The following is a 12864-nucleotide window of genomic DNA, read 5'->3' as shown; positions in this document are numbered from 1 at the left end:
TCTCTGCCCGTCCCTTTGTGCCTGACTGAGCTGCTCCTTGCAGGTGAAAATGTAAGGAAAAAACAGATGACTGAAGAGAAGTAAAGAATGGGTGGAGATCATTGGCACACCCGTAATCCCAGCACATTGGGAGGCCAAGGTCAGCAGATCACTGAAGCCAGGAGCTCAAGACCAGCCTGGTCAACATGGAAAAACCACCTCTCTACTAAAAATACAAAAAGTAGCATGCTTGGTGGCACTTGCATGCAATTCCAGCTACTAGAGTGGCTGAGGCATGAGAATCACTGGAGCCCCAAAGGATAGGATTGCAGTGAGCCCAGATGGGACCACTGCACTGCAGCCTGGGTGACAAAGCAAGATGTTGTCTTTTATTTATTTATTTTTTTAAAAAAAAGCAAAGAAAAAGAATGGGTGGGAATTAGATGTTTTGCAGCTGAATCTCAATCACAGACAACAGAGTACTTTGATACTTTTCCATCAGTAACTCAATAACTAGAGATTTCTGATGTATAAATCGCTAAAACAAGTCAATCAAATACAGAGGACACCAGAAAGTTTTCATTGACGTTATTTCTGATATTCCTGGGTAACCGTCCCTGCAGGGATAACATTCTCATCACTGTAGAACTTTAGCTTCTCTTTCTGACTCTGTAGGACATGGGTCCCGTAAGGTCTCATTGACTCCACCTCAACATTTTCCTCTAGTCTTGCCCCCTGCTCTTATCTCTTTTCCCTCATACTGAGCACCTGCCTGAAGCAAAGAATTCTCTGCTTCCTGTAAGTTGCATGTGGCCTGGTCACAATCATTCATGCCAGTAATCCTAGCACTCTAGGAGGCCAAGGCAGGAGAATCCCATGTGCCCAGCAGTTTCAGACCAGCTGGGGCAACAGAGCGAAACCCTGTCTCAAATGTTCTTTAATAAAATTTTAGAATTATTAAAAAAGTAAATAAGAAAAAACAAACATAACTTGCACCTACATACTAGATTTTAGTGTCCAAGGGCCTAGAAGAGAACTTTGGATTTCTCTACCCTGCTAGGCACGCCTTCCCTAGCAGCAAAGATGGAGCTCCAGTTCCTCAGACGGTGATGAGCCACAGGAAGGGCAGGGGGTGGGACCAGTGAAGATCCTCTTGGGCTGCCTGACTTCCCTCAGTGTACACACCAGCTCAGCCCGAAGTGGGGTGAAGATCTCCCAATCGACACGAACCAAGGAATTCAAACTCTCCTCAGGGGCAGGATACGTCTCCAGGCTTAACTTGCTCAGCCCACTGGTGTGGTGAGATTGAAGTGTGAAGAATGCTGGGACTTCTATTAGGACGGGAAAAAAAAGAACAAGATGCATGTATTGAGCTCTTACTTTATGCCAGGCCCCATTCCAAGTCCTGGCCGTGCACCGTCTCATTGGGTCCTACGATAGTCTCATAGGGTGGTGGCATCATCATCTTCATTTTACAGGGAAACTGAGCCTCTTGGCTGTTTCGTGCCCAACAGCACCAGCCCCTGAGTCCTCGGCAGGGTTCTACACTTAGGTGCCCTTTGTGTAGGGTCCCTCAGCACAGGTGCGGTCATTAATTACCCACAGGAACTTGATCATCATCCACCCTCTAAGGATGTGTGATTCCTACTACCATGCACTAGTCTTCCTTCACAGGGAGAAAAAGGAGGAGTTAAGAAAAGGTCTTTCATTGATGTTATAGGTATTATATGCCTCCGTAATGTCAGCATTTTGCTAAAAGGGAATTTGGATGTCTTTATTGGCCACAACTACTTTAATTCAGCAAGGGCCGCTACCCACCATGACAGGCATGGGTTAGTGATGCCCTGAGGCTCCTGCTCATACAGTGTGGAGCTCTCCTTCCAGGGCAGGGCCACGCCTTGGGCAGTGAAGTCCTTTCCCAGCACAGGTAACGGTCAGGAACTGAGAGCTCTGAATCCACCCATTGAGAGTGAACAGGGTCTTGGCATTGGGACAGAATGAGGGCACCTGAAGGGGCTTAACTTCAGGGGCTGACACTCACTTTACACTTAGAATGCTTCAGGCCCTGTGTGCGTCTCTCATGTGTATTAACCCATTAAATAGGCACAGAGAATAGCAAGAAGGTAACAGATGCACAGAGAGAAGAAAAGAAAAGGAGGGAATTGTTCCAAATGATCAAATTCCATTTTGATGGCTTGATTTCCAGGAGCTGAACCTCATCAGTCACAGACAAATCAGTGCCTTATTAGCTCGATCAGTAACTGGACTTTTTTAGGTTTAAATTGTTTAATTGTTAAGCCATGTTAAGCAATTATGGAGGACACCAGAGAGTTTCCACTCAGTTTCCCTTTATTTCTGACTGTTACTTTACAACCATCTGTGCAGGGGTAACCCTCTCATGTGTCTCTCCTCCCCGATTCTCACTCTAGCAATTCAGATTCCCATTTCTGATTCTCTGGGACACAGGTCTCTAAAGAGCCCATCCACTCCAAGTCAACTTTTCCCCCAGTCCTGCCCCTCCTGCATCCTCATTCCTTTCCCATTCACACTGAGGAGGCATTTGAAACGATGGGTCTGTGCTCCCTTTAACATGCACTCATGGCCTAGGTTTCAGCTGCGAAATGACCAGAAGAAAGCTTGAAATATATCCACCCTGATGGCAGGCATTCAACAGAGGCAGTGACTGGGCTCCAGGTCATAGGAGGCCCTGATGCCACAGTGAGGGCAGGGGACGGTGCAGAACACAATGATCTTGGGCTGCCTTAAGTCCCTCAGTGTCTTCATCAGCTCAGCCCCAAGTTCAGCAAATCTCCCCCAGCAGAGAGCACCCTGGGTGTCATAACTCTCCAGAGGGGCAGGATACAGCTCCAGGCTTAGCTTGCTCAGCCCGACGGTGTGGCGCAGCAGGTTCTCAAGGGCAGCCATGGAGATGAGGTTCCCACAGAAGCTGAAGGTGCTGAGCTGGGAGCAGCGGCTCAGGACAGGCAGGATGGCGCTGAGTTGGGAATCCATGATACCACAGTCCTCTAAGTCCAGGGTCTGCAGGGTGGCCACAACTTGCTCCAGCAGACCTGTGAGGGGCTCAGGGCTGAAATGGGTCAGTGTGACGCCCCTCAGGTCCAGCTCCTTTAATTGACGGATGCTCGGGCACCAAGAGAGATGCTTCAAGTCTGACTCTGACAGCAGGCAGTCGGTCATAACGACCATCTCCAAGGGGGCCTGGAGACACCTGGGAGAGAACAAGAAGGAGTTAGAGGAGAGAGGTGGGGATGACTTCAGGGTGAGAGATGACGCTCTCCATAACCCAGGGCTGCTCTGCTCATCTGAGGATAGTCAGCACCTGGGGTTTGGGAATGGAGACTCTGTTCCTTCAGTGCAGTCCCAATCGAGGCTCAGTCCTTCACCATCACCGAGGTGACTGGATCAAGTCCATGAACTCTAAGGCTCCCTTTCCTCATCTGTCAGGTAGAAAACCACATCTCTGGGCCACAGGAGCCCGATGGAGACACAGGCCTAAATGACAAACCCAGGCAGGATCCTGCAACATCAGCTGGGGTGGCCAGGTTGCGGGGGACCCTGACATGCCTGTACCATCAGCAAACCATCTATCACTTTTACCATTCTTCACTCCTGCTCCCTCGCCCTCTATTCTATCATCATGTATTTCAATACATTAATTACCGACCTGGAGCTCAAAACAGGGTGCTGACAGGGAAACACAGGATTTTGCCTGTTCACTAGGCAGGTGAGGATAGACCTCATATTTTAAAATATAGGAGTGTGATGGGCATTCTCTTCTTTAGTGCCCTCTTCACCTCCCTATTTCCCATCATCTTAACTTAGACACACATCCTCAGGAGGAATTCACAAATGCACTCTCATCAGATCTAAACCCTGCAGTAGCTAGCTTCCTAGCTTGGCGCCTTCTCTATAGCATCTAGCCCAGGAGATCCCTCTGACTTTATTGGGATGGTTGTGTGATACCCATATCAGGACAGAGCCACCAACAGGATAATGCATGGATATTCTAGTGTCCCCTCACTCTTACTTCCTCACAGGCTCACAGTGCATACCCACTGGTGTTTACTGTAACAAAGAAAGGCTCTGCTGTGGTCTGAAGAGAAAGCTCACCATCCTTCCTCACCTGAGCAGCTGGTCCAGGTGGCCTTCGAGGAAAGAGACAGAGTGCATAAACAGATTCTGGAAATAGTCCAGCTTGTGGAACTGAGAGGTGAATCGGGCAATGAACTGCCCCTTGTTGTCTGGGGGAATGCGGGCAGATGCATGGATGTTGAAGAGAACAAGTTTGCGGAGATTCCTCATCTGGCCCAGGTAAGGGGCAAACTTGACAAGAATGGACAGCTCCCAGGGGCAGCACACTTCCACCTCCTGGATACAGTCAAGCTCCACCATGTTCAGGACCTCTATGATACTGTGGATGGGCATTCCAAAAACCTGCAGCTCCTTGCAACACACATGCAGTAAGCCTTTTCTCTGCTTGCCCCACTCTAAGAGGTGGGTGAGGCATTCATCCAGTGTCCTGTTCTTGAGACAAAGGTCTATGAACACCATGAATGGCTGCTGCCCGCCTGTCCCTGGACAGTTATCTGCTGTTTGCTTCTGACTCGGAGCCTCCGGGAAGGATGCAGCAGCTCCAGACAATATGTCGCAGAAGTTCTCATCCACATTCCTCAAGTCCAGCACTTGAAGTTTTGACTGCCTGTGGGTAAAGGAGAAGAGAGGCTCCAAACTAAGGCAAGGACCTGAGCTTTTATTTACATCCCAGACATCAGCTGTTCTCCTCTCTGCCACTTTTCCTTCTCTGATTTTGTCCAACCCCTTTGCCCTCCGGATTTTGCCTCATCCCCATTGCCTGTAGCTTTCAGAGCCACTAGAAGAGAAGTTTCTGTTTCCTCAGTGGACCCTGCATGGTGAGCAGTCCTTTCCCAGAGGGGCTGGGCAATGGCCAAGGCCTTCCTGAGCTTCCTCACTGGCACCATCAGAAGCCTCTGGGCCTCCATTGTGCCCCTCCTCCTCCTGAAACAGCTGTCCCTACCCTGGACAAAAGGGCCCTCCCCACCTGGACACCTGGGTCACCTCACCTGGGGCAAACCTCTTGGGTCAGCAGCACATCAACCCCTTCCAGCACAGATTTTAACGACTCCAGATGAGGCGACTTCATCAGGGACCCTAGAGGGAGGCAGGTGAAAGGCCAGGCCTGCACCATCGTTTTCAGGGTTTCACAGCGTCTCCTGCTGAAGGCTTCCATGAACAGTGTGGGGAAGAGCTCCCTGGGCAGCTCCTCCACGGTGGAGATGGCCAAGGCCTGGTCCCTCAGCAGCCTCTGCCTTGCCAGCTCCAGGAGTCTGGGTGGGGCCCTGATGCTCATCTTGAGGAATCTGCAAGGGAAAACTCTAGAGGACAAATCCAGAGAAAAGGCATCACTCTAAGGCCAAATACGATCACCTCATCTTCTCCTATTGCTAATCTCATTGCTCTGGTGGAGGTGGAAAAGCCCTCAATTCCCCCCAATTCCATTCTGCACTTGGTGGCCACAAATCTGTACCTGTGCCCCTGCGACTACCACAAAGAATGTCTTCCAAACACCAAGGAGGGGACGAGGTGGCCAGTGGCCCATTAATTTCTATGCATTGCTCCACTGAAACTCAGGATTACTGGGATCTGTCACTCAGGATCCTGAAAGCTAAGCTCCACCTTTTTGAGGGAAATTTTTTTGCTACTTACCACCCAAAAACAATGAGAATGACTGTCCTGTGGCCCCACACAGCCTGCATTCTCAGTTTACACAATTAGCATGCTTGGGGAAGACTAAAGTGACTCCCTAAAATCAATGCCATTTGTTTTTATTTTGAAAAATTATAAGAGAAACTATAAAAGCAGTGTGGCAGTATTCTAGAGCACTTGGAAGGTGCGGATGGAAACACTAAGTCTCAGATGAAGGATCCAATACACATCCCTTCCACATACTCACAATCACCCACTTAGGGACAGAGTCTAAGGGCAGAGATAAATCCCATGTTCAGAACAAGACTCGAGAAAATCACAATATCACCAAGTGTGTGAACTCTAGCTGAAGGGCACAGAAACCAGTAACTTCACATGTCAAGACATAAAAATTCATCCAACTGTAAATTTTTAATATCTTTTTTAAAAAACTGCTTCAATAAGAATTTTGAAATGAGAAAAATGAAGCAGAAATCAAAATTTGAGGGATGAAGTCAAAACTATATTTAGAGGAAAAATCAAAACCTACATCTGTTTAATTGAAAAAACAGACAGGAAATTCTCTGTGCCACTTTGGGCTGCGTGTCACCATCCCTGACTGGCTGGCTGCAGATCAGATGGGCATGTTCCTAAGGAGGTGGCGACTTACCAGATCTGGACTCAGTTTGCAGGGTGCTGGGATCTCTCAGAGAATCAAGCAGTAGTTCCAGGCACCAGGGCTTTGGGTCTCTCCTGTGCAAACTCAGGAGCTTTTATTGATGTTTCTAACCACACCCTCCCCTTCTCAATCACCAGCTTCCAATCAGAAAGTGATACGTGATTAGATTCTGAAGTTCCACCTAGTTAATCCTGATTGAGTTTCACACTTTCTTCTGATTCATTGATTAAATTAGATGTGCATTTATGAAAGTGAAAGAATAAATAACAGGGTGAAAGTCCAAAACTCATTAATTCATTTATTCCCCAAACACTGATGAAGTTTGACTAATATGTGACCTTCATAGTGACATGGAAGGTTTAATCTGTTCCTGGCATTAGAAAGAAAAAACAAAACCTGATGATATCTTTATGGAAAAATCTGTGGCCACATCGAAATTATCAACACGTTTCGTTAAGACAGTTAAAACAGCTTTAAAAAGACAGTGATGTCCACCCTAAGAAAATGGATTAAAAAGCTCCTTTATCCAATGGTCACCTGGGTTTTATGTTTTATAACAGGGCAGGTCATATGTGGGTTCAGGTTGAAAAGGGAACCACGGAGGGTGTGATTGATCACAAGACTAAGGTCAAGGCTTCACTGCAGGAAATCAGGACAGAATGACAAAGTGAGGTGGGGGCTGGGCAGGATGGGACCGGGTGTTCTAATAGAATCCTGGAAAGGAACCAAGACAGCATAAAACATGGTGGGTATTTTGTGGGCATCTCCACAGAAGGATTGAAAGACTCTGTCTAGATTGAGTTTAAAAATTAAAAAGGGAATAATTACAAAAGAGACAGTGCAGACTCTTCAAACACGACATTGTCTTTAAGGGCAGAGGAGGCAGATACAGTCTTGGCCTCTACTACAAGGGAAAGCGTGTTTACTCCAAAAAATGATGGGCTCGCCTCAGAAAATCAGCCTGGGAAGATGGAATCTGAGAATGTGAGCTGGGGCAGATGCCACAGGAAGGAAGGAAGGAAGGAAGGAAGGAAGTGAGGGAGGGAGGGAGGGAGGGAGGGAGGGAGGGAAGGAAATGAAAGAAAGAAAGAAAGAAAGAAAGAAAGAAAGAAAGAAAGAAAGAAAGGAAGGAAGGAAGAAAGAAAGAAAGAAAGAACGGAAGGAAGGAAGAGAGAGAAACTCAGCCTTCCTGTCTTTAAGAACGGTGCACACATCTGGTTGTATTGTGTGCAAATGTACAATACATTTCCCCAACAAAACCTGGAAGCTCTATTTCATGTTAAAGATCTGCTAAGTTCAGGGATGGCTCCCATCCTAAGCAGGATCACACAGTCATTCTTCTGCTATTTTAGGGCACAAAGTAGCAAGAACGTCCCCCGCCTCCAGAAAGTCCTCCAGGCCTTTCTCTCCCATTCCATATGAAACCCAAACAGCTCGGAGATGCCACTGGCTTCCAAAACTGCAGTACTTTGAAGGATGTTCTCCATCATGGAATATTTCTGTAAATGTTCTTTCTCCACATTTCTGACCTCACTATCAATGCCCTGCTATGTGTGCAATCGAGTTAAACTGAAACGTGCTCAGTGCGGCTTCTACTTCACCTGCCCTCACTTTGTGAGCCTGAGGCTGAGGGTGAGCTCAGCACCAAAGGTCATCCTGAGTGTCTCTGTTGATTGAGCATGCACAAGGCACAGCAGGGACTGGTACCATTCATCCGAGATCTCAGCTCTCCCTCACGAGGAATCTAAGGCATGTTGCTATATTCCCCATTTTTAAAGTGGTGACCCTGAGACTTGGCTAGGGAGAGGAACCTGCCCGTGTTCAGGCAGCAAATGATGGACAGACCCCTCAGGTGAGGGGCTTAGAGGATCCCCTAAGGATTTCAATAATCTAAATGTTGAAAAGAACTGATTGACAAACTTTCCCTTCCTGCCCAATTCAGAAGGTCCAGCACCATCCCCAGGACCCCATTGAGAATCCCGCACATGGGGGCATTTCTACCATGTCCTGTCACCTGTTCTTCTCAAGGTGCTCATCTGCTGTCAAACTCAGAGCAGCCTTCAGAGCCCCTCTGAGAAGATGACCTGACCCCTTCTCCACTCACAGAATCTCCACCAGAATACCAAAGCTCCCCCAGGCCCTTGCTGAGGGTCACTAGAATATTTCTGAGCTTCTGTTTCCATCCTCCAGCCTGAGCTGTCAAGGCAGGTATCTCTTTATGCATCCTGGATACCTCAGCCCAAATCTCCTGAACAACAGAACATGGCCACAATGCTGGGAGACCCTCACCCCAGAGCAGTCATTGAGGAATTCTCCCAAAATTCTATTGAGCTATTTTGGTGAACATGAGAAGCCATAAAGCAGGGAGTTCCTCAGCTGCTGCTCTGGCCCTAAAGAGGCCCCCTGGGACCGGACTGCTGGAGGGTGACCCTGCCTGGCACGCAGAAGGAGACCTGAGTCCTCTGGTCTTCCTATGGGTGCCAGGCTGAGAAGAGGTCCTGGGAAATGTCCCGGTGCAGGGGCCATCCCTTCCCAGGCTCCCCTGGCTCAGCCTTAGAGCTGACAAGGCTGCACCTGGAATGCAGTCAGTCTGTTTCTGTCCAAGTCAGGTCTCTTCTTAGCCTGAGCTGTTCACCCTCTCTGCATTTCTAAGAGTCAAACTCCCTGTTCTGGCCCTGTTGCCCTTCTCTGGTCCTCAACCAGGTCTGATTCCAGGTCAGATTCATGAATATCATGAGCTAAAATAGGGGCTTCCTCTCTTTCTTCCTCCAATCAAGTCTGAGGACAAGGTCACCCTGAAAGCAGACACTTGATGCTGAGGGAGGTGCTCAGAGCCTGGGGTGGGAGGAGGTCTGCACCCTCACTCCAGGCTGGACGGAGCCAGAGGGACTGAAAGTAGGAACTGGGCCAAGAAGGGGAGTGACCAGAGGAGCTGATGGGGCTGAAATAAAGGGGAAGGAGGGAGGTGGCAGCAGAGCAGGCAGCCAGGTTCTCTGGCTCTCATAGAGCTGTGTCTCTGAAAGGCAGGGACTTGTGTCTGAGACCCTGGGGCACTGGGGCTTGGACTTGGGTCTGTGAGTTCCCAAGACACTTTATGTGCCCTGGTCTGCATGAGATTTTAGTGGCTGCCCCATCCTGCCCCAGGGGCACAGAGTCAGGAGAGTGGGGATTCCCAGGAGAGGAAGAGCGGGTGGCGAGTGTCCATCCTGGATCCAAAGACAAGCAGCAGGTCAGAGGGAAGCAGCTGTGGCTTGAGGCCAAGGAAAGGATTCTGTTTGGAAATCGTGCAGCTCCATCTTTTCACTGGTCAGAGCCTTATGGGACAGTGAGGACTGGGCTTTTCAGGAGGGAATGAAAGAGAATGGGGTCTGGCTCAGAGTCCCTGACATCCAAGTTATTCCAAACCTCCTCTGACAAGCAAAGGGAAAATCATGGAGGATGGAAGTCAAACCAAGGCTCATCTGGCTGCCCAGAGCTTTCCAGTGGATCCAGAGAGGGCACAATGATCCTCAGTCAGAAAAATCCTCCAATGTCCAGCACTGAGACCCAACAAGAGTGCCTGGAGGGGACTCCCTGTGACACGTCTGAAGAGAAGATTCTGGCACATGTGACTCCTCCCACACCCTCTGCCTCCCCCTGACTCCTCTCCCCTTGATTCATTCAAAGACCTTCACTGAGCACCTGGGATTGCTTCCTGCAATTCCAGGTGCTACCAGGGAAGATGAATAAAATGCAAGGAAGCTGGAAAATGAACTCAGCAGAGGACACCAGGCTCAGCACTGCAGTCCCGGTCAGAAAAATGTCTGTGCAGGCTGCGCGGTGCAGAGCGATCATAATAACCCATGGGGATAATCACAGGTGTCCCAAATCCTTTAATCACTTTTTGTTGGAATATGAAGAGGTCTCTCACTGCTGAATATAAATATACAGGGAAGTGAAAAACATTAGTAAAACGAACATTTACTAAGTGCAATGTGACTCAAAACACTGAGAAGCCAAGGGTTTTATTTCTTTGAAACAACTTGCCAAGGCAGTTTGAACAGTGATCATCTTGCTCCTGGGCTCAGCACCGCAGAGGCAGCTGGTGTCTTCTCCACCTGGGAGAGTTGTCCTGCTTTTTTTTAAGTTGGGATAGGCCAGTGAGTCGGGAAGTTTGTTCATCTTGGGCTTGGGGTACAGGAGGATTTGGTGGGGTGCCTGTGGCCACTCCACTGCCCTCTGGGATTAGGAGGAGACAGTGGGGTCAGGACTCACCCCCTGGCCTGTGCTTCAGGTGATCCCTCTCGGTCCTGTGGATGTGGGGTTGGGAGCAGGTTTGGGGTCCTCGCCTAACCCCATTGGCTCTTCTTGGGAAGATGAATTTATGGGGCACCTGCAGGTGGCCACGTGTGGGAAGGAATCTCAGAACTTACATGGATCCATGCAAATGAGGCTTCCTTCAGGCAGACACAGGAACTCTGAGCCTCCCTGATGCTGCAGGCACCTGGGTTTGGGGACCGTCTTGGAGACAAATGCATGGAGCGTCCCAGCAAGTTTCCCTGTCTCCCAGCTCCTCCCTGGGCTTCTGCATCTGGGAGTCAGGGCCGGATCAAGAGAAGCCCTGCGGGGAGTGGGAAGGACATAGGATTCTCAGGGTCTCAAGTTCAGCTTTTAACATTATCCTCAAAGGTGGGGTTTTTCCCAGAGGCCTCCTTTCCACAGATCCCATGCCTTCTTGCTGGACTCACGGGAAACTTGCCCTGCTAGAGACATGGGATATTTTACTTGTCTCTGCCATGGAGCCATGCTGGAGAGCTGTGACTTCCTAGCTGACCACACACACACATAAACATGTAAACACCATGAGGTCATTGTAGGGATGCCCACTGGGCCTGCGGTTCTCGATAGCACCCAGTTCATAAAAGCCTCCCTTCCACTCACCTGGGGCCTGGAGTCATTGGCCTCCTCCTGTCTCATTGATCCAGCATTTGGCCTTGACTGGCCAGTGACTCAGACCCCAGCAAGAAGGACAAAATGACTAGTTCACGTGCTTTAGGGGAAACACAGAGAGAATGAGAAGACCAGTGTCTGAAGTGGCAGGTTGTGAATTGGCTCAGGGAGATGAGACTGGAGAGGTGCAGCCAGGGGCAAGGGTGACTCAGGGGTCATTGGCAGTTTGGGATTAGGGTTGTGAGGCCACTTGAAGCCTATTTTCCACATCCCCGAGGTGGCTGAGAGGACCGTGCTCCCTGGGGGGATAACCAGAGGGCAGGGACACGCATCAGAAGATTCTTGCACTGTCCAGACAGGAGGTCCTGGTGTCCACTTGAGTGGCCATGGACAGCATGGGGATGTCCTGGAGGCAGAGTCAGCAGGACTTGCTCTTAATTCTTCCTGGGGTGGATGTGAAGCTTGTGTCCTGGCAGAGGGAGTGGCTGGCACAGGAGAGGACTCTGCCTTAGGGCTGAGTTATCCCCTGTGGCCTCAACTGTTTTCCTGATTATGCCTGTTGTCTTTGAATGTCAACAAAAGTAGCCAACATTTATGGAGGGTTTATTATGCCCCATGCTTTGGGCTCAGCATTTTTACCTGAAGATTGAGATTATCCTTCTACACATTTGATGGAGAAAGAGACAGATTCAAAGAGAGAGGGAGAAATTTTCAAGGCCAGACAGCCTGTAAGTGGTGGGACTGGAATGACGGAATGCCTGTTTGTCAACATCTTTGGCGGTGACATGATACTGTCCCAGTCCCTGCAATCTGCTGCTCATTTTCATCCTTTCAAATAAAACTCCACAGTCAGAGGCTTGTGCAAGAGTTGGGGTCCAGAGCATCAGGTCTAATGTTTGCTATGTTTATATTCACTGCCAAATCTGTTATTCCAAAGAAATTTTACTAGTGAAATAGAAATACGTTGTCTGACAGCATTACCCCCTGTGATATGGTTTGGATCGAACCATTGCTCTCCAGCCTGGCAACAGAGTGAGACTCCATCTCCAAAAAAATGCAATTAATTATAACAACACGTCCATTCACTCTCCAAAGTGTCTGGGACTGGACAATTAATTGTCAGGCCCTCTTCTGTAGCACCATACACCAGAGCATATACGTGGATTAAAATAAATACAAACACAAAATGCAAGTATATATTCTTTTTTCATTATTATTATACTTTAAGTTTTAGGGTACATGTACACAACGTGCAGGTTTGTTACATATGTATACATGTGCCATGTTGGTGTGCTGCACCCATTAACTCATCATTTAGCATTAGGTATATCTCCTATTGCTATCCCTCCCCCCTCCCCCCACCCCACAACAGTCCCCGGCGTGTGATGTTCCCCTTCGTGTGTCCATGTGTTCTTATTGTTCAATTCTCACCTACGAGTGAGAACACCTATGAGTTTTCTTCTAGGGTTTTTATGGGTTGAGGTCTAACATGTAAGTCTTTAATCCAGCTTGAATTAATTTTTCTATAAGGTGTAAGGAAGGGATCCAGTTTC

The 12864-nt window shown here is 48.7% G+C and overlaps 1 protein-coding gene across 1 annotated transcript; it reads right to left on the bottom strand.

The window, feature by feature from the left end:
- Nucleotides 1-2646: 2646 nt before the first annotated feature.
- On the bottom strand, nucleotides 2647-5368 carry LOC100983450 (PRAME family member 8). The gene is made up of 3 exons (XM_034951310.3): nucleotides 5082-5368; nucleotides 4124-4699; nucleotides 2647-3208 (listed from the first exon to the last, which is right to left on the bottom strand). Exons 1-3 carry the CDS (start codon nucleotides 5366-5368, stop codon nucleotides 2647-2649), a joined length of 1425 nt encoding a protein of 474 aa, XP_034807201.3.
- Nucleotides 5369-12864: the final 7496 nt, after the last annotated feature.

The sequence above is a fragment of the Pan paniscus genome, chromosome 1 (assembly GCF_029289425.2).
Source record: "Pan paniscus chromosome 1, NHGRI_mPanPan1-v2.0_pri, whole genome shotgun sequence".
NCBI lineage: Eukaryota > Metazoa > Chordata > Mammalia > Primates > Hominidae > Pan > Pan paniscus.
The sequence above is the reverse complement of the archived record's forward strand: the minus strand, read 5'-3'. Positions and strand labels throughout refer to the sequence as shown.